The following is a 23,681-nucleotide window of genomic DNA, read 5'->3' as shown; positions in this document are numbered from 1 at the left end:
ACTACCATGAGCCCTGGCCAGCAGAACAGGGCTGCCAGTGAACTTCCTAGTGATGTTTACCCCCTTCTTCTCAGTGCATTTCTAATGGCCTTGGTGATCACACTGGTCCTTTGGAACATAATCCTCTGGTGAGTCTTCTGCCCTCACATAATATATCCACTCCAGCATGCTCACTTCCCTGAGCCTTTTAGTTCTCTCCTCCACTATCTGCCATAGCAATTCAGGCACTTCAGCCTCAGTCAGTGAAGGTCATCACTTTTCTAGTCTTCCAGGAGCCACCCAATGAGTTTGCATCATCTCCTAGGGTCCTTGCCAGAGTATTAAATTATGTATCCTGAGAAGTGTCCATAAGTTAATAAATTATTCCTTATCCAATCTTATATTCTGGCTTCTCAAAATCTAGTTCCATGATACTCCCTCAGCTCTTGCCAGTGCATGGTGCCTAATTATTCAGTCTCTTTCAGGTTGTATTCTTTTCCTCTCTCACCAGGCCTAGCACATCCATAGCTGATTCAAGCTGCAATTTAACTTTAGTTGTTGGCCTAGCAGCCAGGACAGGAGGTAGGGGCATATCCTGAGGGATATTTCTGTTGCCTTGCAGGGGAGAGGGCTCTGCAATGTCTTCCCACACAGGCAGAATGCTAGTTCTTAATGAGAGGGGTTAACTTTGCAGACTCTGAGGGTTCAGAGGAGTCTGGAAAGCCAAATAATGGGTGACGTTCACCATTAATGTTGGTTTTACCACCATTCATCACCAGATGTTCTCATCCCATCTGTCATGGTCTCGGGATTTTTGAACTAGGACTTTGAGCTTGGTATGACAGACCTGTCTTGCTTTAGCATTAAATTATATTTGCAGGGAATTCCATGGTGGTCCAGTGGTTAGGACTCTGTGCTTTCACTGCTGTGGGCCCGGGTTTGATCCCTAAGATCCCACAAGTCCTGCAGCGCGGCCAAAAAAAAAATTATTTTTGCAGCTCAGCAACTCTATTAAATCCTGAGTTTGGTCTTCAGCTTTTTCTTTTCTCCCTCTGCAGGAGATTAGCAACTGGGTCACCACTTTGTACCAGGGATGGTTCATGCCTCAAATATCCCAAGGATGGAGTCCTTATTGTCAGCTGGGTGGTGAGTAATCTGAACCCAATACCCCATCTTAATGCCTACTTTCTTGAAACTACTCCTGGTACTAAATATATCATTTGGGTTTTCTGAGGAGAAGATGCTGAGATGGAGTTTGGAGGTTTGGTTTATTGGACAGTAGTGCCTGGGAAAGAGTAAAGGGGATGGAGCAAGATTAAGTAAGAAGAGCTTTCACACCATAATACAGATCTGATACTGGTGAAAGAAAAGGATTGGTGAGTGGCAGCAGGATTGGGTGTAGAAAGCCTCGGACTTCCACGCGTCACTGATAAAGTCCGCCAACTCAGTGAATACTTTAGGTCAAAGGCTATCCATTAATTAGAATTGGCCAGACTGAGGGCTGCTTAGGAAGAGCACAGACTTGGCTTAAAACCCAAGGCCGATTCTGAAGGCACTGACAGCTAAAGGCTGTCAGTTAATTGCACTCCTACAGCTGAATGCCAGATTTTTTCCTGATGGGAGATCCAAAAAGTACACCTCTACGGCCGCCACACCATGGGGCAATATCAAGTAGTGCGACATTCATGTAACTAGAACCCAGAAGAGGAGGAGAAGAGGGAGAACAGAAAACAATATTTGAAGAACTAATAATTGAAAATTTTTCCTTAAATTTGATGAAAACTATAAACCCAGAGATCCAAGAAGCAACATGAAGCTCAAGCAGGAAAAGCACAAAGAAAACCATACCAAGATACGTTATAATCACATTCTCCTAATCACAAGTGATAAAGAGAAATATTTTATAGCAGCCAGAGAAAAAAAGCATACATACTGAGAATCAAAGATAAGAATTACTGTAGACTTATCAGAAACGCTGCAAGCCAGAAGAGTGGAATGATACCTTTAAGGTACTGAAGTCATCCTAGAATTCTTTCTCTAGCAAAATTACTCTTCAGAAATGAAGATAAAACAAAGACAATTTCACATAAGAGAAATCTAAGATAAGTCATCGCCAGCAAAATTATATTATCTTAAAGGTTAAGAGAAACTCTTCAGGTGGAAGGAAAATGATACAGGTGGATATCAGATCTATACAAAGGAAATAAGAGCACTGGAAATGGTGAGTAAACAAATAACTATAAAACTGGAAGGGGGATACTATGACATTTAAAAGTACAGTTATTTTTATAAGTGACTCCGTGAGTTCATTACCTTCTAGAATTTCAAAATCCTTTCAGAGATTGCTATCTTATTCAGTGATCAAGTGCATTTCTCATTTAATTATTAGATTTATCTTAATTAACTGCTTTGTCATTTCAGTGCTGCCTAAAGTACACAGTAGGATAGAAAGCTTTGATATGACAAAGTATAATACATTTCTGGGATGGCCTAAGACCTTGGATATGATTGCTCACAATGGTATCTCTTTTATTCCTGAGCATTCATCAAAGTCCGCTTCTCTGTGCCTGTTCTGTGGGCTGTTTCCCTAGGCTTTTAATCTAGTTTTGCTCTCATCCCGCTCTGAACCTCATATCAAGTTTAGGGTCCATTTAATAGACATGCAGATCAAAGAGGGTATAATTATATTTAATAAGCAAAGCTAACAACATAATCATGGATAAAAACTTCTAGAAAGTTCATATGTGTATACATCTCCCATGGTTGGGAGCTCACAAAAAGGAACCATTACATCCCCCTTATCTGTACTTATAAATATCATACATTATCTATATTTTATTTTCTACACATAACAATTTTAACCAAGACAATTGTCAAGCATTGACAGTAGACATCCTAGTTACATTAGTGCACCAGGACCATTGTGGTGGCCTAAATTTTCAGCAGCTTTGTTTTATCCAAGAGTATCATTTTCTTATTTTGGAAGTAGAGTGTTATTTTCTTATATGACTGAAAATACACCCGTTTCTTTTAAAAATAAAGACATTTATTTGGAGAATACTGTAGCATATTCTCAGCCTCACCAGATATTAACAGTTCCTCAAGTCAGGCAATAGAACAAGTCCATGTGAACTTCTTATAAGGAAATCGATGACTACCGCAACAGCTTCCTCATCTTCTATTTTATTACTTGATGATTCATAATCCAAAATATGAAATTTTTGGACTGTTTCCTCAAAAGTAGAAGGGAAAATGTCTGAAGCAATGATGTTGATTTCCTTTAAAAATTTTTTTTAATTTATGAAACTTTAACTGCATATTTCAGTCTTGTGGAATCTTTTGTGTTGTTCTGACTGTCAATAAGAACCAGGGGACTGTGTTGATGATTCTTGATGATTTCAGCAACGCTTCCAAAGTACTAGAACAAGAAAACATAGATGAATTATAAGTTGGCATTTATATTAACCTTGAGCTCCACTCCTCCCATCTTCTCCTACTCTTTCAAGTTTGTCAAAGTTACTAGGTCCCAGCTGACATTCTATCCAAAAAAGTCTAATTTAACAAATGCTGTAGCCTTTGAGGTGGCACACCCTGGCCATTCAGTAAGACTGAAAACACAGCTGGCATACTCAATTAGTATAACTAAGAGAAATTACTTCATTGAGTTATGATGTAATATTTTAATATTTTGTTTTTTATTTACTGTCAAGTGTAAAAATGTCATACGTTGAATTTCTCTACATTTTTTATAAAACAGATTATCTGTTATGTTGCATGTCTTAGATACAAGGACTGATGTAGTAAATTAACCCTGGAATTTAGTGTCAAGAGAGTTAGTGTCAAGAGATTAATTCATGTTTGTTTTTATGGTCTTTTTTTGAATAAATAAGGAAAACTTTATAAACCCTCATATATCCATTTTTGCTTTAGCTCCCAGTAAGTTTAGAGTTAAATTAGTGCCTAATTAACAATGAAATTTCACACTAAGCTCTTACTATACATATTTATTTTTTCACATATTAATTCCTATTTTCTATTGGTTTTAAGTTAAGGCTATCACAATCTTTTTCTGAAAAGCGAACAATGTTTTAAATGAAAGATAAAATAAGTGTAACGTAGACCATGAAATGAAATGCATTGATTATACAAAAGTGCTACAAGCTCACTATCATCAAATAAATGCATTTAGAGTAATTTTTTTTAAGTGGTAATTGTTTTGCAACACTGTCATATAATTTAGCAATTATCACCAATTGACCTTATTTTCTTTTAGTTTTTCATATAAAGATAGACATCTGGAATAAAAAATGTTTAAAAGCCTTTATTAATTATTTGGATAGCTTCCAAATATTATATATTGAATAAGGAAAGTATTCAGAATACTAGTCAGTTTTTGAAGTGAAACACCAGTTGTTTTTTAGATAATTAGCTTCTGAATATTAGGTCAGGGAGGAGAGACAGAGGCTTAAGAGTAACTTTAGTCTTTATTTCTTACTTTCTCTTCAATCATTCAGCCCTCTTGTACTTGCCAATGAATTGTTTTATGATATTCATAAAGACATTCATTCTGTTTGGCACAGCATATTGTTAAACTGAATGCAGTCGGAAGTTAAATTTATGGACTAGCAAACCAGCAAATGAAATAGTACAACTTCTTTGAAGTGAATTCCAAGTGAAAAAGTGTGTTCTGAACCCAAGAAATATAGGAGACAGTTGCTATACTTACACAAATAAGCATCTCATTCTGTCCTTATACTCTTCTGAATATTTTTGAGGATTGCTTTGTTGCAGAGTTTGGGGATTGAAAGATTTGAAGTAGGGGGTTGAGCTGAGTTAAAATGTTTGAAGTAGTGACTGGATTTGAGGCATATTTGTGATTTAATTGAATGAAGAATTGAGCATAACTTAGTTGCAGTTTCCCCTTAACACTTTTTTCCCCCATCTACACTAATTCAGTGTATTTGAGATATTCATACATGGACAGAAAAACAACTTGTTTTATAAACTCAAAATCACATGGTCAATAAGATAAAGCAAACAGACATTAAAGTGCTAAAATACTCAGTATGTATTCATGTAATGCCAAAACAGTTGCAAGAAAAGTTAATCAAAGTTAAAAAGTTAATCAATTAGTTACTTTTTCTACCCATGAACACCCAAACACAAATACAAACAGACTTTTCAAGATCTCCACATGGTTGACATCATGTAACCAGAGTTTTCATTTTTCAGTTCAGACGTTCAGTATTTGGGAGAAATAATCTTATTATTATAGATAATTTAAGTAAGTGTTTTAAAGGACTCTGTCAATACTTCCAGATGCTATTATAATAATATGTATTTATTTTGGTATCCACAGGCTGGATAATGGGGAAGTAGGGTGAAGCTCTGATCTGTTCATTCTGAGGTAGGGATGAAGATTCTGTAAGCCAAGAAGAACCACTGTTTACCAGAGTTTCCTAGCAGGACAAGGAAGTCCAGAGCCTCTCTGAGAGCTCAAAATTTATCTGAGAGAATTTCAGGACCACTAAAAAGGACAGCTCCCTTACCCACCCTGAAGCTTCTTATGGAAGTACTGGACCCCTGGGTAGGCTTTAGAATAAAACCATCCATCCAAAGTCACTCTGTCCTACTATGATCACCACCATATCCTACCATGGATTACTACTGAGGAGCATATAGTTTAAAAGATTTGTCATATAAACGTTTCAGTGAGAGTGAAGATTTTTGTGAGTAAGGAGAAGCAGACAGTTCTGTTAAAGTTTAACTGGTGTCAAATGATAATGCAACCTATATTTTAAAACCTAAGTTTGGTCTTGATCAGTGTTTTGTGTTTTCAGATTAAAGAGTTTTGCATTTTCTAAGTATCTGAGACCTTATTAAAAGGAAAATAAAACTCCAAACTATAAAAATTCTTAGAAGAAAACATAGGCAGTATGCTCTTTGACATTGGTGTTAGCAATGTTTTTTTGGATATGTCTCCTCAAGCAGGGGTGACAAAAGCAAAAATAAATAAATGAGACAACAGCAAACTAAAAAGCTGTTGCACAACAAAGGAAACCATCAACAAAAGAAAAAGGCAACCTACTGAATGGGAGAAGATATTTTCAAATAATATGTCTGATAAGAGGATAATATGTAAAATATATAAAGAACTCATGTAACTAAGATTCAAATAAACAAACAAGCAATCTAATTAAAAAATGGGCAGGGGACCTGAGTAGACATTTTTCTAAAGAAGACGGACAATTGGCCAACAGACACAGGAAATGATGTTCAACATCACTATCATCAGGAAAATGCAAATCAGAACCACAATGAGATCACGTCACACCTGTCAGAAGGGCTATTATCAGAAAGACCAGGAACAACGTGTTGGTGAGGATGTGAAGAAAATGGAACCCTCCTGCACTGTTGGTGGGAATGTATGTTGGTACATCAACTATGGAAAACAGTATGGAGATTCCTCAAAAAATTAAAAACAGAACTACCGTATGATCCAAAAATTCCTCTCCTGGGTATATATCCAAAGAAAATGAAAACTAATTCAAAAAGATACATGCACCCTGATGTTGTACAAGCATTATTTATAGCCAAGATATGGAAGCAAACTAAGTGTCCATCAACAGATGATCAGATAAAGAAGATGTGAGATATATATATATATATATATATACACACACAATGGAATATTACTCAACCATAAAGGAGAACAAAATCTTGCCATTTGTGACAACATGGGCCGACCTGGAGGGTATTACACCAAGCGAAGTAAGTCAAATAGAGAAAGAAAAATACCATATGATTTCACTTATATGTGCACTTAAAAAATAAAACAAACAAAATGCTGAGTCAGACTGACCTCAGTAAGTAACAGGATAAAACCCATAGCTTTTACGTCATACCAGTCTTTCCTCCTTTCTGTTCTCTCATAGGATATACTGCCGGAACATAGTATTTTATCTTGTACTCTATGACCAGTGTGCAAGCCTTAGACCAGGTACTCTTGTATCCTTTCTCCTCATCTCTAGCACCTAATACAGTATGATGGCATTGTGCTCAAAACACAGTTATAGAGTTGGATTAGAAGAGAAATTACTGACCTCTTCACCAGTTTTTTTTCTGCCCAGAGCATACTGTTTCGTTGCTTCAATAAATCGCACGGGGATATTATATACTCGCTTATTAAAAAATACAACTAGTGTATATGGCTGTTTGGAATCATGGCCAGAGCTTTTCCGAATAAGAAATGATCCATCCTGTTTATTAAAAGAAAGAATAATTATGATTAGTGTTACTTGTATTTCCATAGGTTAAAAATCAGTTTATGAAAAATACCTGTATTATGTTCAAAAGGTAATTATTTAGGTATGTGATTTTTATTACTGATTAGGGCTTGTTTTATTATTTTCCAAGAGAATACTTCAGTAAAATATATACTTATAGAAAATTCTGAAAGAGGTCAATGCTAACTTTTTTAGCACTAAGTAAGATCTTATGTTTATAGGCTTTGGAAGTATGTGAAGGGACACATTAAGATCAAACCTAAAGGACACTCTTGAACTAGGAAACATGTTCACAAGTTGCCTATGAATAAAAAAAATATCAAGCAAATTCCATTCAAAGGTAGTATAAGAAGAAAGCAGACATTAGGAACCAAAACATTTCAGCTGATAAAAATTCATTTCAGCTCCAAAAATTTATGTTGAAGCAGAAAAAATAATTGTAATACCACGTCCCAAATTTAATTAAATATCTTGTAAAATATTCTGGAATCATAAATTCAAAAATTATGAACAAAAGATGGACAAAGAACAGGAGGAAGAAATGCAATGAGTTGATCAAACTTGGGAAAGAAGTTGAAGAGAAAGACAAACCAATCTCAGAAATGAAGAAGAAATTACCAGATGGCCAAGGAACAGTAGCCTTAAATGAAGACTTAATACATGACTGAAGGAAGACATGTAAACACCCAAGAAGGAAAAAAAAAGAGACAGAGAGAGAGAGAGAGATGTTTTAAAAAGTACGATAAGGTCAGAGTGGTTGGATTGAAAGAAAGACCAAAATAAAGATCTAAAATACATGTAATATGAGTCCCTGAAAAAAAAAACCCAACAAAATAATGAAACAGAACCACCCTTTAAGACTATAATTTAAGAAAATGTTTTGGAAATAAGAGAAACCTTAAATCTACATATTGAAAGTGTTTCCATCTACCTGAAAACATTGACCTGGAAATCAACTCAGTGACATAATCTGGTAAAACTATTAGACTTTAAAAAGAAAAAAATCTGCAGAGCCATCAGATTAAAATATCAAATTACATATAAGGGCAAGAAAATAACGTTAGCATTAGAGTTCTCGAAAGCATCAAGGCAATCCAGTGGAGCAACACTTTTAAAAACTCAAGCCAAGGATTTTATATCCAGCCAAAACTTCCTCCAGGTATCAGGTTATGAAAAACAATTTTGCATGTGCAAGAACTCAGGGAATAATGTAAACACAGTCCTCCCTGAGCATCTACTATAGGTGAGCTTCACCAAACAAAAAGAGGTAACTGAGGAAGACAGCAACAGCACTGATGGAAAGCATTTAATATATTTCACTGTAGAGCTAGAACTAAACAAGGGTGGCAAAAACCAGTATATTCTGACAAGGCAAGGTGCAAGTGAAAAAAATGGGAGGAGAAAAGGGAGAAAAAGAATAACCTTGGATTGTCCAAACTATTCCTAGTGTTCCTATATGACTGGGCTTGGACTCTCCAAAAATTTACTTCCAGTACTTTTTGCCATCTAGATCCCAATCTTTTATCCCAAGCATTGATCCAAAATAGCCTGTTAGGTCTCACTCCCGGCTGGATCTCATGTAGCACCGCGCCTTACAGAGATCTCCCCCAGAGCCTTCTTCTCTTCCACTATTTGGAGAGCAGTGGAGCCTGTGGATCCCTGTATAGGTGAAAGGACCAGCAGCAATAAGGTAGAAGAACAAAGAGAGAGAGAGGGAGGTGCTTCACGGAGAGGAGGGGGTGGCAGTTCCTCTTCAGAAGTAAGGAAAAAAGATCCCGGCATCCGTAATTTCCATAATTGTTGCAATTATTTACTTGGCCTGTCATCAGGATGACAACTGTGCCAATATAGGTGGAGGGCAGAACATGAGATTTTAAAATGGTCAGACCTTGTTTGATCTGTATAATGCCTCTTCAGCTGACTTTCGATCGCAGGCACCAGCGTACCACGGCTTACAGTAAACGTCAGCTTCCTGTGAATGACAGGGCATTGTTAAGCATGAGATGGCCCTTCAATGACACTGTACCTTCTGTGCACTAGAAACAAAGTCCCATTTTGCATTACCAGGAAGACCTAACTACACTTGGGCCAGTAATCTGAAAATGAGTTTTATGCTTCTTTTGATCAACCACAAGGATTACATAATTGACTTTTCCCCCATTTGGTCATAGGGGCTAGACTTAGTACTTGGACGTAAGAACTAAATCCTGCTAGATTCCTGAACCATATATTCCTTTCTCCTAAAGAAGTTGTCATCTTCCTTTCTATTATGATCTTGTTGCTTTGTGGAGGGTTTTATTACTTCCTAAGTGTTTTTACAAATATTATCTTATTTGATTCTTGTAACTGCTTTGAAGGCAAGATGAATATGTGCTATCATCCCTATTTTACATTTGAGAAAGCTTAGAGACTTGCCCAAGGACACACAGAGTCCTTTCTCTGTCTTTTTTTAAACTATGCTATTTTATGTGTTTTAATATCATATGCCTCCACAGATCTATTCTGAGAAAATTACACAGTTTAAATAGAATCTATGTGAGAGGAAGAACAATAAAAACAACACACTTCTTTGCTAGTTTTGAAGAAACACCAATTGTTATTTATGGCATCCAGAACACAAATGAGAATAAATGGAGCAAAGTCTTAACAACTGGGGATAAAAGTGTATTCTGTACCCATTAGCAAATGACAACTCACAAGCTGACTTAAAATAGAATCTGTTCTCAAGCTTCACTCCAAAATCTCTCTTATAAAAAGTCATGCCCTTTCCTGCAGTTTACTGATAGCGAGTTCATTTCATACCTGTTCTGACAAATTGGAATTAGATGAAAAGCTGGGTAGTGGGCCATCCACGATTGGGCTTCCCCCTTCTGGAAATCCTGAAAGGGATTTGAAAAATCAATGGATCCCATTATACCTTGAGCAGTTACTATGTCTATACCTCAACACTGTGCTGGGTGCTGCAAGGAACACACACACCGAAAATCACACACACCAAAAAATCCTTAAGAGTAGTGCTTCTCAAAATGTGGTCCGAGGACCCTAGGAATCCCCAAGATTCTTTCAGGGGGTTTGCAAGGTCTTTTCCAAGTACGTGTCTCTGTGAAGCCCAGTTTTCCTTGTATACTTCAACCAGTAAAACATGTTGTAACAGATTGAATTTAGACACAGATATGAGAATTCAGCTGTCTCTGTTATTTCAGGCATTAAAGAGATTTTAAAAATGTAAAACAATGCCACTCTTCCCACTGAATTTTTTTTGTTTGGAAAATATAATTTTTTTCATAAAGATATGTTATTTATGTTAGCATGTAATGAGTTTAATATTTTGAAAATGGATTAATAAATGTTTTAAAGCTCTGCTTTAATTAATACATTAAATATCATTAGAAAGAAACACATAAACCATAGTACTTTGGGTCTGCAGTGATTTTAAGAGTGTTAGAATGGTCCTGAGGTCAAGATGACTGAGAATTTCTGCCTTAAGGCATAAACTCCCTCAAGGAGCTTACTGTCTAAATGTAGAGACATGGAGACACATGAAATGAAGAAAATACTTAGCTGTGTTTGTTCATTCATTCATTCATTCATTTATTCATTATTGCGTACCTGCCATGGATCAAGGCTTTGGGAAATATATAGCAGTCAACGAAACAGCAAAATGCCCCTCCCTCCTGGAGCTTAAATTTTAATGGAGTGAGATAGGCAATAAAGACATAAGTAAATATATATACAGTATTACAGAGTCATAAATGCTATGAAGAAAAACAGACAGGGGAGCAGGTGGAAGATAGCTTTGGACAAGTAGTATGTTTAAATAGGCTGGTCAGGGAGAGCCTCCCTGAGGTGACACTTGGGTAAGATCTGCAGGTAGAGAGGGAGGAAGCATGTGGATATTTCAGGAAAGAATGTTCTAGGTATAGGGCATATTTGAAGAATAGAGAGGGGGCCACTGTGCCTGGAGTGCAGTGAGAAAAAGGGTGAAGAATAAGGGATGAAGTCAGACAGGAGGTGGTGAAGGGACCAGGTTTGTGGGACCTGGTGGACACTTAGCATGACTTAAGCTTTAACGAGCATGATATGGGGAGCTTTTGGAGGGTTTTAAACAGAGTGGTAATGTGGCTTCAGGGCTGGAAATAGTTAGAAGAGGGCAAGAGCAGAGAGAGGAGGTCAGTTGAGTGTTGCAAACCCAGGTAGGAGATGTTGGTGGCTTGAAACAGATGGCGTCAGTGGAAGTAGCCAGAGTGATTGGATTCCAAATGTATTTTGAAGGAACAGCTGAAAGGTGTGTGAAGAAAGCAAGTGAGGAATCATGGGTGACTCTAAGGTTTTTGACCAGAGCAACCAGAGTTGTTCTTTCTTAGGAGGGGAAGTCTGCAGGACAAACAGGCTTAGATGCACCAACTGCTTCAGATGAAAGTGCCCTGGACATTCAAAGGTGACAGCAACCACTGTTAACAGGAGGGAGAAGTGAAGGCTTGGCAGGCCCAGCAAAGCTGGGTATTGAAGCAAGGGTGCATTCTAACAGGTGGGGATGGTATTCCCAGGTGGGAGCAGCTGTGGGCACGCTCTCCCAAGGCACATAGTGCAAGGTGGCTGGTGCTTTCCTCAGTCTGGGCAGTTGGGTGAGTTCAAGGCTGACATTTTCTGCTCCCTGAATATGTGCCAGCCCTGTTCTGTTTTCTGCATCTTAGCTCATTTTGTCCTCATATCTGCCCTTTACGGGAGGAGCTATCAGACCCCATTTTACAGATGAGGTCTTCCCTGGCCACAGCAGCCCTCCCTGCCTCCATTCCTCTCGGCGTCCATCCCCTGCCACCTTTCTTTATTTTTCTTTATAGCACTTTAGCATTTGCCTGATATTGTATGACTTATCTACTGGTTTATTTTTCCTATCTCCTCCAGTAGAATAGAAGCTCTGTAAGGGAAGAGACTGCTTTATTCACTGCTATATCCTCTGTGTCTAGAATAGTGCCTGGCACATGGCATATGGTCGATAAGTATTTGTCAATTGAAAGAATGACTTGGCTTGAAAAACAAAAAAGGGGGTAATAAAGCTTTATATAGTAAAAAAAAATATTTCTATAACTACACCATTTCATTTTGTGTTCAGAATTTTAGGGAAGTTATATTTTGAGTTTCATTTATTTAAGATGAATCAAAAATCCAGTCAAAACCTAAGAAACAGATTTATGTTTATATTAACACACATAATTTTTGCATATAATTATTCTCTTTATTTAAATTCATCAAATCTTGATTATTTTGGAATATTTTCCAAATTATCCACGTAAGGTAGGGTTTTGTTTTGTGTTTTCAATTTTTTTCTACATTGAGTAGAAGAAATCTACTACATTGAATAGTAGAAATCAAGGTTTGGGTAGTTGTGTTCTGTGAGCCTGACTTCATATATTTTTAGGGCATTGTATTATTTGCCTTGGGAAAATTAGCCAGATCTTCATTTCAGGGCACCTTTTGTAGATATATTTTATGATCATTAAAATGTATTTTAGATTTAATTTAAATAGCTATCATTTTTTGAAGACCCCCCATGTACCAAGCACAATATGTTGTTTTACTTAATCATCTTATTTTGAAAACAGTTGTAATGTTTTTGTGAAAAAAATTAAATAAACAAAAGATTACCAGTATGACCAGTAAAATATTCAATCAACACTAAATAAGAAAAAAGTAAAAATGATCTCAAATCTATTTACTTTTCAGAAGAGCTCTATGAAATAAATATTCTTGGCCCCATTTTACAGATGAGGAAACAAGCTAGAGAGGATACTAAGATATTCCAGCTGGAAGAGGCAGTGTTGCATTGGGCCCCCAGGTGGCTCAGACGTGAAGAGCCAGCCTTACTCAGTACCTGATATTGCTCTTCATGCCTTCATTATACTTACTTGGCAGAGGTATGGGTTTTTGGTGAGTTGGTCTGAAAGGAAGAATTTCAGATTAATTAAAGAGCAAAGCACAAGATGAATTTGACTTTTTGTTTGCACTGAAGATACTCTGAACAGGTGTACCACAAAGGATCAACAGGAATGGCCAATAAAACATATCTAAAGATAGGAGAGGCACCAACACCTTCAAGATAAGTAAAATGATTCCCTTTAGTTTTTTAAAAGAAGGAGACTTGGCTAGTGTTAGATTTTAGTTAAGTCCAATAATTAACCCAAATGTTAGTTACGTCTCTGTGATTCTAAGCAGTTCTTTTAAAGTTGTTACCTACTTAACACCTTTTTAACTTTAACTGCAAAGCAATGAAGTGTTATATCTTTACTGATCACTATAAGCCAGTGCTTCTGTGCAGTATAACCACGCATGTGTTAAGGAAACATTTTTAAAAGAAAGCATTCTTACTTCTGGGCAGGAGGAGGAAACACTGGTGACTGCATATTTTCTTGTCTGTGACTAGACCCTCGGTGGCGTTCAGCAGGTATAGGTTTTTCTGCATTAAGAAAATGATCGTATTAGAATTAGAGTGAAATGTCTGTCCCCATGCCCAAACCCAGCAATATCAACCAAGAAGAACCAGATTTGGTCAGATGTCTTCCCATGAGCATGTCTTTCACCAGGAAAATGTACATCCCTTTGTGTACCTGTCAGTCTGGTGGTGTGTCTGTGCTATTAAGACAAGGACTCCTACCCAGCAGTGTTACAAGCATACCCTACTACCTCTGCATTCACCCCCTGGCAATGTACAAATACACAGGGACTGAACCTGTGGGATCTAGACCTTTAAATGTGTGATTACAGGTGAGGGCCAGCAGATGAGCAAGCTTTAGCCACCCCTGCTTTCTGTGTGCCTCCACACAGGTGTTACAACACCCTGGTGTGTATTCATTAATCATAAGATGTGGTATAAGTAGTTTCTTACTGAGAAGAGGTAAAATATCAGAGTTTGCCAATGATCTACACTTTTTGAAAAATTAATTGATCATATTCAAGGTTATCCCTATAATTATGTTAAATCTCACTTGCATTTCACTATGTTTTCCTGAGTGAGAGAGGAAAGGGTGGAGTTATAATTAGTTCACAGGGAAATGGGCATAACCTGAAATGTAAGAAGTTTATGTTGAAGCACATAGTGAACTTTATTGCTGAACCACTAAGTGATTATAAATTATTATAATGCTTTATTCTCCCTCAAATTTGGTCTAGGTTGTATTAATATCTGGGTGTGTCCAAAGTTGTGTCTCCTGCATGGGAGAAAGGTTGAGAACTATTGATCTCCCGTTATAAGAACCCAAAAGAAGTAAAAGTAGTAAGAACTCAAAGATTCAAATAAGTGATCATAGACTTCAGGGTTTCTCGAAGTGCAGAGGAATTCAGAAGCTTTGAATCTCTGAAGATTGTGTTTCAAGTTTGTGGCAAGTTACTTCGAGTTGCCACCTGAGATGTCTTGTTTATGACTTTACAATGTGGTAATTTCAGGAGAAACAATGAACACGCTAGGTCCCCATGGCCTGATGAGCTTTGACCACACCTGCTTTTGCGCCTCCTCCAGGAGGCTTCCTTCCTAGACCAGAAGAGGCTGCTCACCCACTTTGGGTTTGGATGGCCATTGCCTCCGCTCTTTAAATAAGAGACCACACGCCTGCACTGGGAGCCCTTTGGGACACCTGAGCCGCATGGGATGTGCCATGAGCCCCCTCTCTGCTGGCTTTCAGAAGCTTCTGAAGCCATGAAGTTCGCACAGGGTTGTACTTACTTCCTGCAGAGGCTCACCCTAAGGCTCCACTCTCACTCCAGGCTCCCTGCGACAGGCACAGAAGACTAAGGAATGGAAGGACAACCAGGCAAAAGCATCAAAGGAAAAGCAGAAGACAGCAAGGCAGCAGGAAGGGAGCAGTACCTCAGAAATGGCTAGGGGGAAAAGACATGGGAAACAATGTAAAAAACCCAATGGGGCAATCAAAGCAGACAGGTGAGTTATAATGCACATTCAGAAAATGTCTACTGTCCAGCGTCAGAGACCAGGTGTGCCCGTGTTAACTCAGGAAGTGGTGAGATTTTAACGTTGGGTAGCTTTAAGTGTGGAATTAGATGGGTGCAGGACTTTAATTTCTATATAGTGTTTTAAGTGTAGAGATTATGGATGATTCGTCTGTTTTTTCCCCAGTATTTTTCAAATACAAATCTTTTTTTAAATGGGAAAGTTCTAATAAAAAGTATATGTAAGGTTTTTAGGCTATGATAAAACAAAGGAAGGGAAGCATTTGAAGATGTACTAAGAAGATAGGTGTTTGAACTCAGGAAACATTATTTTGAAACCTAGCAAAAGAGTTTTAAAAATTTAATTACCTTAACTTAGCCATTAGTTCTAAGATATATGAATGGCTCTATGTAAGGCTATGGCACTGTTTCTGGCAAGTCATGTCTGTCTACAAACAGGCAGGTTTTGGCCATGTAGACTGTGGCCTACCCCAAAGATGCAGCCTGGCAAGCTCAGGTCCTGATCAGCTTTGCTACTCACTACTCATACCAAAATAAAATCTGTTCAGATTAGAAAATTGAGTTTTATGTTTACAATTGCCTTAGAAATAATGCAAAATTTAGAAATACATTTGTATACAAATCCTTAATCAAAATAACTTTTAGAGGACATGCTCATCTGTCAAAGTCCTATAGATTTACCTTCACAAACACTTGAGGCATTTTGTTGAGAGGCAACTGGAGTCTATTAAAAAAAAAAAAAAGGCAAGAATCTTCAATACTGTGGTATGTGGAAATAAAAGTCAAAGCAATATTATTAAAATAAACAGTGGGAGAGAACATTTCTTTGCTGCATAACTTTTCTTTCAATCACAAAAGCAGCAATTAAAAGCACACAGACCCATGAGCTTCCCTGGTGGCACAGTGGTTAAGAATCCACCGGCCAGTGCAGGGAACACGGGTTCAGTCCCTGGCCGGGGAAGATCCCACATGCGGTGGCCGCAACTAAGCCCATGCGACACAACTACTGAGCCTACGCTCTAGAGCCCACAAGCCACAACTACTGAGCCCACGTACCGCAACTATTGAAGCTCACGTGCCTAGAGCCTGTGCTCCACAACAAGAGAAGCCACCACAACGAGAAGCTGGCACACCGCAACAAAGAGTAGGCCTGCTCGTGGTAACTAGAGAAAAGCCCACATGCAGCAACAAAGATCCAATGCAGCCAATAAATAAATAAATAAATTTATATTAAAAAAAAAAAAAAAAAGCACACAGTCCCCAGCCCAGCCTTTGCATTAAGTGACAATGGACTGGAAGTGTGTTGGGGAAGGAGCAGTGTCATCTTGCTGTGGGGATTTCCCTACTCTGTCAACAGGGTTGGTGGATACCATGACCCCCAGCAGCTGCTGGGCAGTAGCACTTGTGGGGTGGAAATCTGGCATCTGGCATTGGTCTCAGGGCCCCACCGTCTGCTGTTTGTAAGTGATTATAAATGTCAGGCTACAGTACAGATACCAGGTCAAGGTGGGCTTCCTCGAATAATGGGCTGGCCCAGGTTCCCCACATTCTGGCAGGAAGTTGAGTGTAGTCAGGCCTTTGTGCCTGATATACAGTTGTTAGTCATCAGTTCCCAGGCCAGGAGATGGGAAGCAGACACAGGGCCTCCCATGGGGAAGGCAGAGGTCTTGGGAGGCAGGGAACCTGGCCACTGATCGGCCGTTCACATTCAGCGAAGCCATGGGGTTCAGGGAGAATGAGACCCTCCCATGCAGCACCTTCCCCACCCAAGTGTGGATTCTAAGTTTCTCGTGGGCTGTCCAGGCAGCAAGAAGATTCCTGTGTTCACCTTAGCGTGAAGCATTGTCAACTTTAAATAAGTGGATAAGAATAAACATTGCGGGAAACATGAGGCACATTTAAAAGCGGAATTAACTCACTGTCTTCAGTGGCATAGCTGTTTTTTTCCTAGGGGATAAAAAGAGATTGACTTTGTTAAAACACAACAAAGATAAAGAGGAGCTGACGACTTATTGTTTTACCCTCAAATTTAAACTAGAATAATGAAAGTGATGCACGTGTGTAGGAAGACTATCCTTGAAAGGCAGAGAGGGATGGAAGTAGGATTTAGCCGTGATCCTCCCAGCCTCAGATCGGGTCTGCTGACAGATGGCAAAGAGGTAGTGGGGATAAACAGGAGCGCAGTTGCCAGGGAGTCGGGATAACTGAGCTCTTGTTCCAGTTCTGCTACTAATTACTCTGTGACCTCAGGCCTCCTTCTCTCGGCTGTGAGGGCCAGTCTGAGCTTTAGTTTCCTCATCTGTAAAATGAGGACCAGAATCAGTGTTTTCAAAGTGTGTATGCAGAGCCCTCCCTTCCCCCCTGCCTACAGCACCGCAGGGCCACTATCTGGGGAAGGAGGGGAGAGACATGAGGCTGGCCAAGCAGATGCATTTGCAGTCAGCACTTCTCCATGCCAGTGTCCCCCCTGCTTCAGGTCACTCTTCTCTACTAGACGTCTGCCTGGAATTTCAGTCCAAACAGGTAAACCCAAGACCAACACAAGTTCGAAAACCACTGTGATCTCTGGTCCTGAAGGTGCTTGCCTGAGCTCACGTACTGGCTTGTCTTAGTTCAGTAGAAACTGGATTCTAATATTGCTAAGGCTTTATAATTCTCTTCTGTGTTTATTTTAAATACTGACTTTCTCTCTGTCTCTCACATTGTTTTGGCTGAGAGCTGGAAGGTTGGGGGAAGAATACTAACAATTCCCAAGTGTCTCTAAGACGCCTGGCACTGGGTTAGGCTCTTCGCATATTTTTTAAACCTCACAGTGTCCTTTTTAAATGGATGTTTTTATTACATTTGAGAGATTAGGAGACAAAGTAACTTGCCTGAAGTGATAAAGCTAAGCCAAGAGAGAAGTGTGCAGAGTTTTGTTTAATAAACCCCTGAAATTGAGACTTTCTTTACTTTACTCAGAGGAAGAATTAAGATTATAACCATGCAGGCTTGCTTTGAACAGATTTAAGCGTGCTTTTAAAATAACCTATTGGGCCAATATGAAATTATTTGGGGCCACTGTTTGTAATATTAACACGTTACAATACTCACCCAATAGTTTACAAAGCTCTTCTTAGTTCAATATGAAAGAATGACTCTCTCCTCTCCCTTTTGAAAGGAACCTTGGCAGTGTTGCTTTAATTGAACACCCAGTGCATGCTACTCCGTGTACACATTTGTTTACAGATCACTAACTACTTGGAAGAGAAGCTGAGGAGTAGAAAGTAGGGATTATACCTGCTGATGGGTCTTAAAGTTATTCAGGTGCTGGAGCTTCTGTCTTGTGGAACACAAGTCAGTGAGCTCAAGATTTAACTAGAAGTTTATGGGAGGAAAGACTACTCGTTTTCGGTGTTAGCAGGGACACCCCTAGTCCAACCTGAAGCATACCATGGGTGTGGAGAAGAGCAGGGCAATAGGGTTGCATTCCCACACTCTTCAGGAACACACCTATTGTAATGTCAGGTGCACCTGCAGCTGAGCTTGGGCAGGTGTGATTTTCTGGATGAAAAGAGCAGAAAACACTCCCCTCTGGCCCCTAGATTCTCAAGCAGGACTGCTTTGTGGATTCCAGGCGGCCCCGCTCACTGCAGTGTTGGAGACCACCACTCAAATCACATAGTTGCTTCTCTGCAACAGGAACTTACCCCGCCCTGGGCAGTGGGGACGGCGCAGCAGGTGAAGAGGTTGACTTAGAGTCCCAGGCCCCGCTCTTTCGACCTGTGCAGACATATACCCAGGTCAGTCTCTGGTCCTGAACCAAGGGCTGACGGTCACAGTGAGCTGGCCTTGCTGGCAGGCTCAGAAGTACATGCACATTTTTTCTTACTTTCAGCTAAGCATATATAAGAAGTTACATTGACATTTTGGGGGAAAATCAATAGGCAAAGGTGATGAAACATGTTAAAAAATGCCAATATATAACCTCAGAACTAGGATGTTAATTAGGAATTCCATCTAAACATTGCTAAACGACTTTCTCGTTCCCCCACGGGACAAGTTCTGAGCCCCTGATGCTGTGGGCTCAGCGAGTGCTCACAAGGATTCCTCTGGAGGCAGCCACGCGCTCACACTCTCATCTGCATGCACTGCACAAGTGTGCACGTCAGCAGTGCCTGGAGACAGAGAGGCACAAACCCACCACTCCTGACCACAGCCTATAGACACTGCTCATTCCTGACCACACTCACACGGTACACACACCTAACCTCAGTTCTGGAGGACACTCATTCATTCATTCATCTCTGAGTTCTCAGGGCCTTTGCCCATGGCACAAATAGACAAATTGAGAGAAGTGACAAGCTATTACCCAAATCTCATCTTCTGAAGTCACAGAAGGGACCCAGAGGGCCTTGTCCACCGCATGCCCATTTCCCCTCCCCCTACCTGAAGATAGAAGCCAGACCATCGTTATGAGGGAGAAGGTGAGAGACAGGCAGAGATTCACTGCTGGGAGAGAGAGCAGGCCTGGAAGGGGAGAGGCCAGAGTTGGACCAGCTCCCCTCCGCGTCTCCTGGCTGCCTCCTCTCAGGTGGACACTCACCTGCCTGGACATTACTGCTCAGTGAGATAAAGGCTCTCTATTGAATTAAATTGAACTGAATAAATGTTTTAAGAGCCTACTATGTTTATAAGCCCACAATTCCTAATGGACTTAAAGGGGATACTCTGTAAATACATGTTGGGCTTGCCCTCAGTATGTACTGTTTGAGTTTGCAAGATAAAGCACACATAAGTAAACATTGAGGTAATAATCTATTACCAAGAATTATTGAGAACCTGGTATGTGTAAAGCACTTGGAGGCACTATGTTAGGGGCTGTAGAAGAGCTGAAGACATAGACACAGGCTCCTGCCCTCTCAGAATTTATAACAAGAGAAGACACGTGCACCCCGCGCCACTTCATCTGACAGGAGCGCCGGTTCCAAACACAAAGAAAAGGGGGAAAAGGCTTCAAAAAGTATTAAACGCAGAGATCATAAAGTTCATCCTCATGTACTTTACTAGAGAGAGGCCTCAGGCTCTCACTCAGGGGCCATTTACTCTTTTTCTACACCTGGTCCTTACATACGGCTAATTTCCATAAGCACTCACCAATGGCATCTGGTAAAGGAACGGCCCCTCCCAAGTAACTTGTACTTAGATGCAACCTGAGCCTGATGTGATTTTTAAAAACATTTTGAAAAAGAGACTACATTTGGAATTTTTAACATTTCCTCTGACAATAAACTGAAATGTCATCTGAATATGTAGTAGTATGAGTCCAACTGTGTTTCATTAGCAAGGGTATCAAGTTGGTATTGTTCTTCCGACTCTCAATACTTAAGATTGACATTGTGGAAATACACTTGACTACTCATAGATGTTGATAGAAGGTTTCAGGGAAGGTGAAAAAAAACCTCATCTGAAAAATAAGGAAATAGAAAGAAGGTCTAAGACTGAATTTCCTCCTAGGGGTCCCCTCTCTTTTTACCAAGGGCTCCCTTGGCCTGGGAATGTTATTGTTGTCATATCTGCGGCCTGGCTTCTCTGCTAAGCTTCCCTTTCCTTCATATCTGCCAACAGTCAGCCAACGTCTTCCTTTCCCCTTCCCTCCTTGTAAGTAACTTCTGCAATCAGAGAAGAGGGAGGGGCATGCTGGCTGTCCTCTGCGGTGGTGGAGTCCAGTACAAGCTCTGGTCTTGCATCACAAAGGCAGGGTTCCAGTTATTTCTCTGCCACCAAACTGGCTATGTGACCTCTTACAAGCCATTATGGCTCAGTTTCCCCCTCTGTGAGATGGGGATGCCACTAGCTACTTTATTTAATATAGAGTTACTGTGGTTAGGTAATAGGGTAACTGAACACGTAAAGAATTAGCCAAATATAAAGTAATATTGCTGGAAAGGGATGGAGAGTTTTGAGGGTCATAAATATTATGCTAAGTGAAAGAAGCAAGATGGAAAAGACTGCATATTATATGACTCCATCTGTATGAATGTTCAGAAGAGGCAACTCTATCGCAACAGAAAGCAGATCAGGGTTACCCAGGGGTGAGGGTGGGAAGATCATTGACCACAAATGGGCAAAAAGTCTCTTTTGGAGTTGGGGTGGGCATGGAAAGTTTCTAAAACTGGATTGTAGTGCTAGTTACAAAACTCTACAAATGTAACGATTTACAAAAAACATTGAATTATACATGTAAAAGCAGTGAGTTTTATGATATGCAAGTTATAACTCATAAAAGATCTCAGTAAATGTGATTATTGCTATTTTCATTTTATCATCTTGTTATCAACCCCTGCAGCATCCCTAGGTACCAGGTACTTTACATGTACCACTTCTAAGCCTCACATAACATCAAGGGGGGCAAACAGAGGCTCAGAGGGGTTAAGGGGCAGGGCTGGGGTTGGAAACCAAGGCCATTTGAGTTGAACGCCTAAGCAGGCAGTATCCTCTCCAGCCAATATCTCATAATGTTACTCTGGGGCATGGCTGGCGTGTCAGAATCACTTGCTGCTTCTCCCTTTTGTGGGAAAGGTGAGCGAAACAGAGGGCTGCTGTTGTGGATGCCCCCGGGAGGATGGAGAATGACTCTTCATAGGTCAGTGACCCTCTCTGCCGCCCTGGCTGAAGTCAGACCCTGGTGCGTGGCTGGGGTATGACAACACTGTACCCTTCTCACTGCCAGGATCCCCACTTCCTGGCAAAGCTGAATTCTTGGTTGGAAAACTCCAAGCGAGAAACTGGGGATGCCATAAAGGGAGACGTGTCCAAAAGCATACTAATAAAAGAGAAATCAGCTTTGTTTAAATCATAGGGAGCAAAAAATTATGTGAATTTTGATTTAACCGCACAGGCCTCACGCAAGCTGGTGCTTACCGAAGTTTCTTAACTTGGAAAACCTTAGTTTTTCCTTCTACTGCATATATTTTATACACTATCCTCTTTTCAGTTTCGCATACCATGGTGATAGGTTTCCTTATTCTTAATAATCCCGGTGTTGGCATTGTAAGCCCTGGGATTTAATTCTCTGTTAGCTGTTAAAAACATGCTATTATCACCAGAAGGGCTTGCATGCTAGCCGAAGCATGCGTCACTCAGTACTGCAGGCACTCTTACAAAATACATGAAGAGCTTTAATTTAACAACTTCAGAATAATTTGGGCTACAGGTAAAATTCAGCTTGCGTATTAGCAGGGAATTGTAAATTCCAAAACTCCTCCCCTACTTTAGGAAATAAGGAGGTAGAATACTTTAAAAATGCTATTTACTTAGAGGAACCTCAGAAATGCGTGCTCTGTCTACCCTCTTCTGACAAAAGCTTCAAATCAGCCAGAGGTTGCACTGCCTTCTTCTAAATGCTCATTTAGAGATAAATCACAATGGGCTTCAGTCTTTCACTTTGTTTAGACCAGTGGTTCTTAACTGGGAGTGATTTTGTCCCGCTCCCCCAGGGACATTCGACAATGACGGGAGACATCTTTGCCTATCATTGCGGGGGAAGGGGCAGCTGCTGGCATCTGGTGGGCAGAGGCCGGGGTGCTGCTAAATGGCCTGCAATGCACAGGACAGTTGCAGCAAGCATCACCCAGCCCAAAATGCCAACGGTGTTGAGGCTGGAAAACCCTCATTGAGAGTAGAACTTTATATGCACAAGAAGAAACACTTCCCTGAGATATGTGCAGGGTGCTCTGCCAGGCTGGGCATGAATCAAGGCAGGTTAAGCAAGGGATTCTGAACAGTAACATTACTAAATCACAAAGAGCTATCATATTATGTGTGTGATTCATATTTTTTTACTCATTTAACTCTCACAGTACCCCTAAGCACACGTGCCACTTTCTCCATTTTTTTAGAAGAGGAAAGTAAGAAACAGAGGCATTACGTAGCTTGCTTGAAGTCTGGCACCCAGTGAGCATCAGAGCCAAGACCTGGACTCTCTGGCTTTGGAGTCCGTGCTAAGCGCTGCCACTCTTCCCAGGACGGAACACGAATGAGAGGGAGAGCCTGCTTCTGCACCTAACTCACTATGTAATCCTCAGCCGGCACCTCATGAGCCATCAGAGAGCCCAAAAGCAACATTAACCAGAGGCAAGTGTCGTGGTGTGGTTCTTTGACAGAAACACCTGAAACCTTAGCACCTCAATGATACCTATCAGGGCACTTTCTGAAGCCTTTTAAAGACAATGATCAGTTATTCAACAACACAGGCAAGTAGTCTGATTATTCCTTTTATAAAAATTATCTCTGAAAACCATACTGTTTACACACTCAGAAACTCCCTCTAACTCTTCAGGTGTGTTCCCCAGCCCCCCTCAAGTTAGCCCACTTCCTTCCTCCTCCTGAACTCCTTCCTGTCTATATCCAGTGATAAGTTGACCAGGAAATTCTTTTCTTGTTCGGGTTTGGTTTCTTCATCTGATGTCACTA

General features: G+C 40.1%; 1 protein-coding gene across 2 annotated transcripts in view; it reads right to left on the bottom strand.

Moving 5' to 3' along the window:
* Positions 1–2,651: 2,651 nt before the first annotated feature.
* The window catches only part of BLNK (B cell linker), a 71,198-nt gene continuing 50,168 nt past the window's right edge, over positions 2,652–23,681 (bottom strand). For both annotated transcript variants that reach the window (XM_057734265.1, XM_057734266.1), the window contains 9 exons: positions 18,917–18,989; positions 17,147–17,174; positions 15,909–15,951; positions 13,632–13,719; positions 13,172–13,203; positions 10,068–10,144; positions 9,154–9,237; positions 7,083–7,238; positions 2,652–3,397 (listed from right to left, as the gene is read on the bottom strand). In XM_057734265.1, coding sequence (XP_057590248.1) covers positions 3,278–3,397; positions 7,083–7,238; positions 9,154–9,237; positions 10,068–10,144; positions 13,172–13,203; positions 13,632–13,719; positions 15,909–15,951; positions 17,147–17,174; positions 18,917–18,989 — 701 coding nt within the window. In that variant the 3' untranslated portion in view covers positions 2,652–3,277. The remainder of the gene's footprint in view (positions 3,398–7,082; positions 7,239–9,153; positions 9,238–10,067; positions 10,145–13,171; positions 13,204–13,631; positions 13,720–15,908; positions 15,952–17,146; positions 17,175–18,916; positions 18,990–23,681) is intronic.

The sequence above is a fragment of the Hippopotamus amphibius genome, chromosome 5 (genome assembly GCF_030028045.1).
Source record: "Hippopotamus amphibius kiboko isolate mHipAmp2 chromosome 5, mHipAmp2.hap2, whole genome shotgun sequence".
In the NCBI taxonomy this organism is placed as follows: Eukaryota; Metazoa; Chordata; class Mammalia; order Artiodactyla; family Hippopotamidae; genus Hippopotamus; species Hippopotamus amphibius.
Note: the sequence above shows the minus strand (reverse complement) of the source record. Positions and strands in the feature narration are given on the sequence as shown.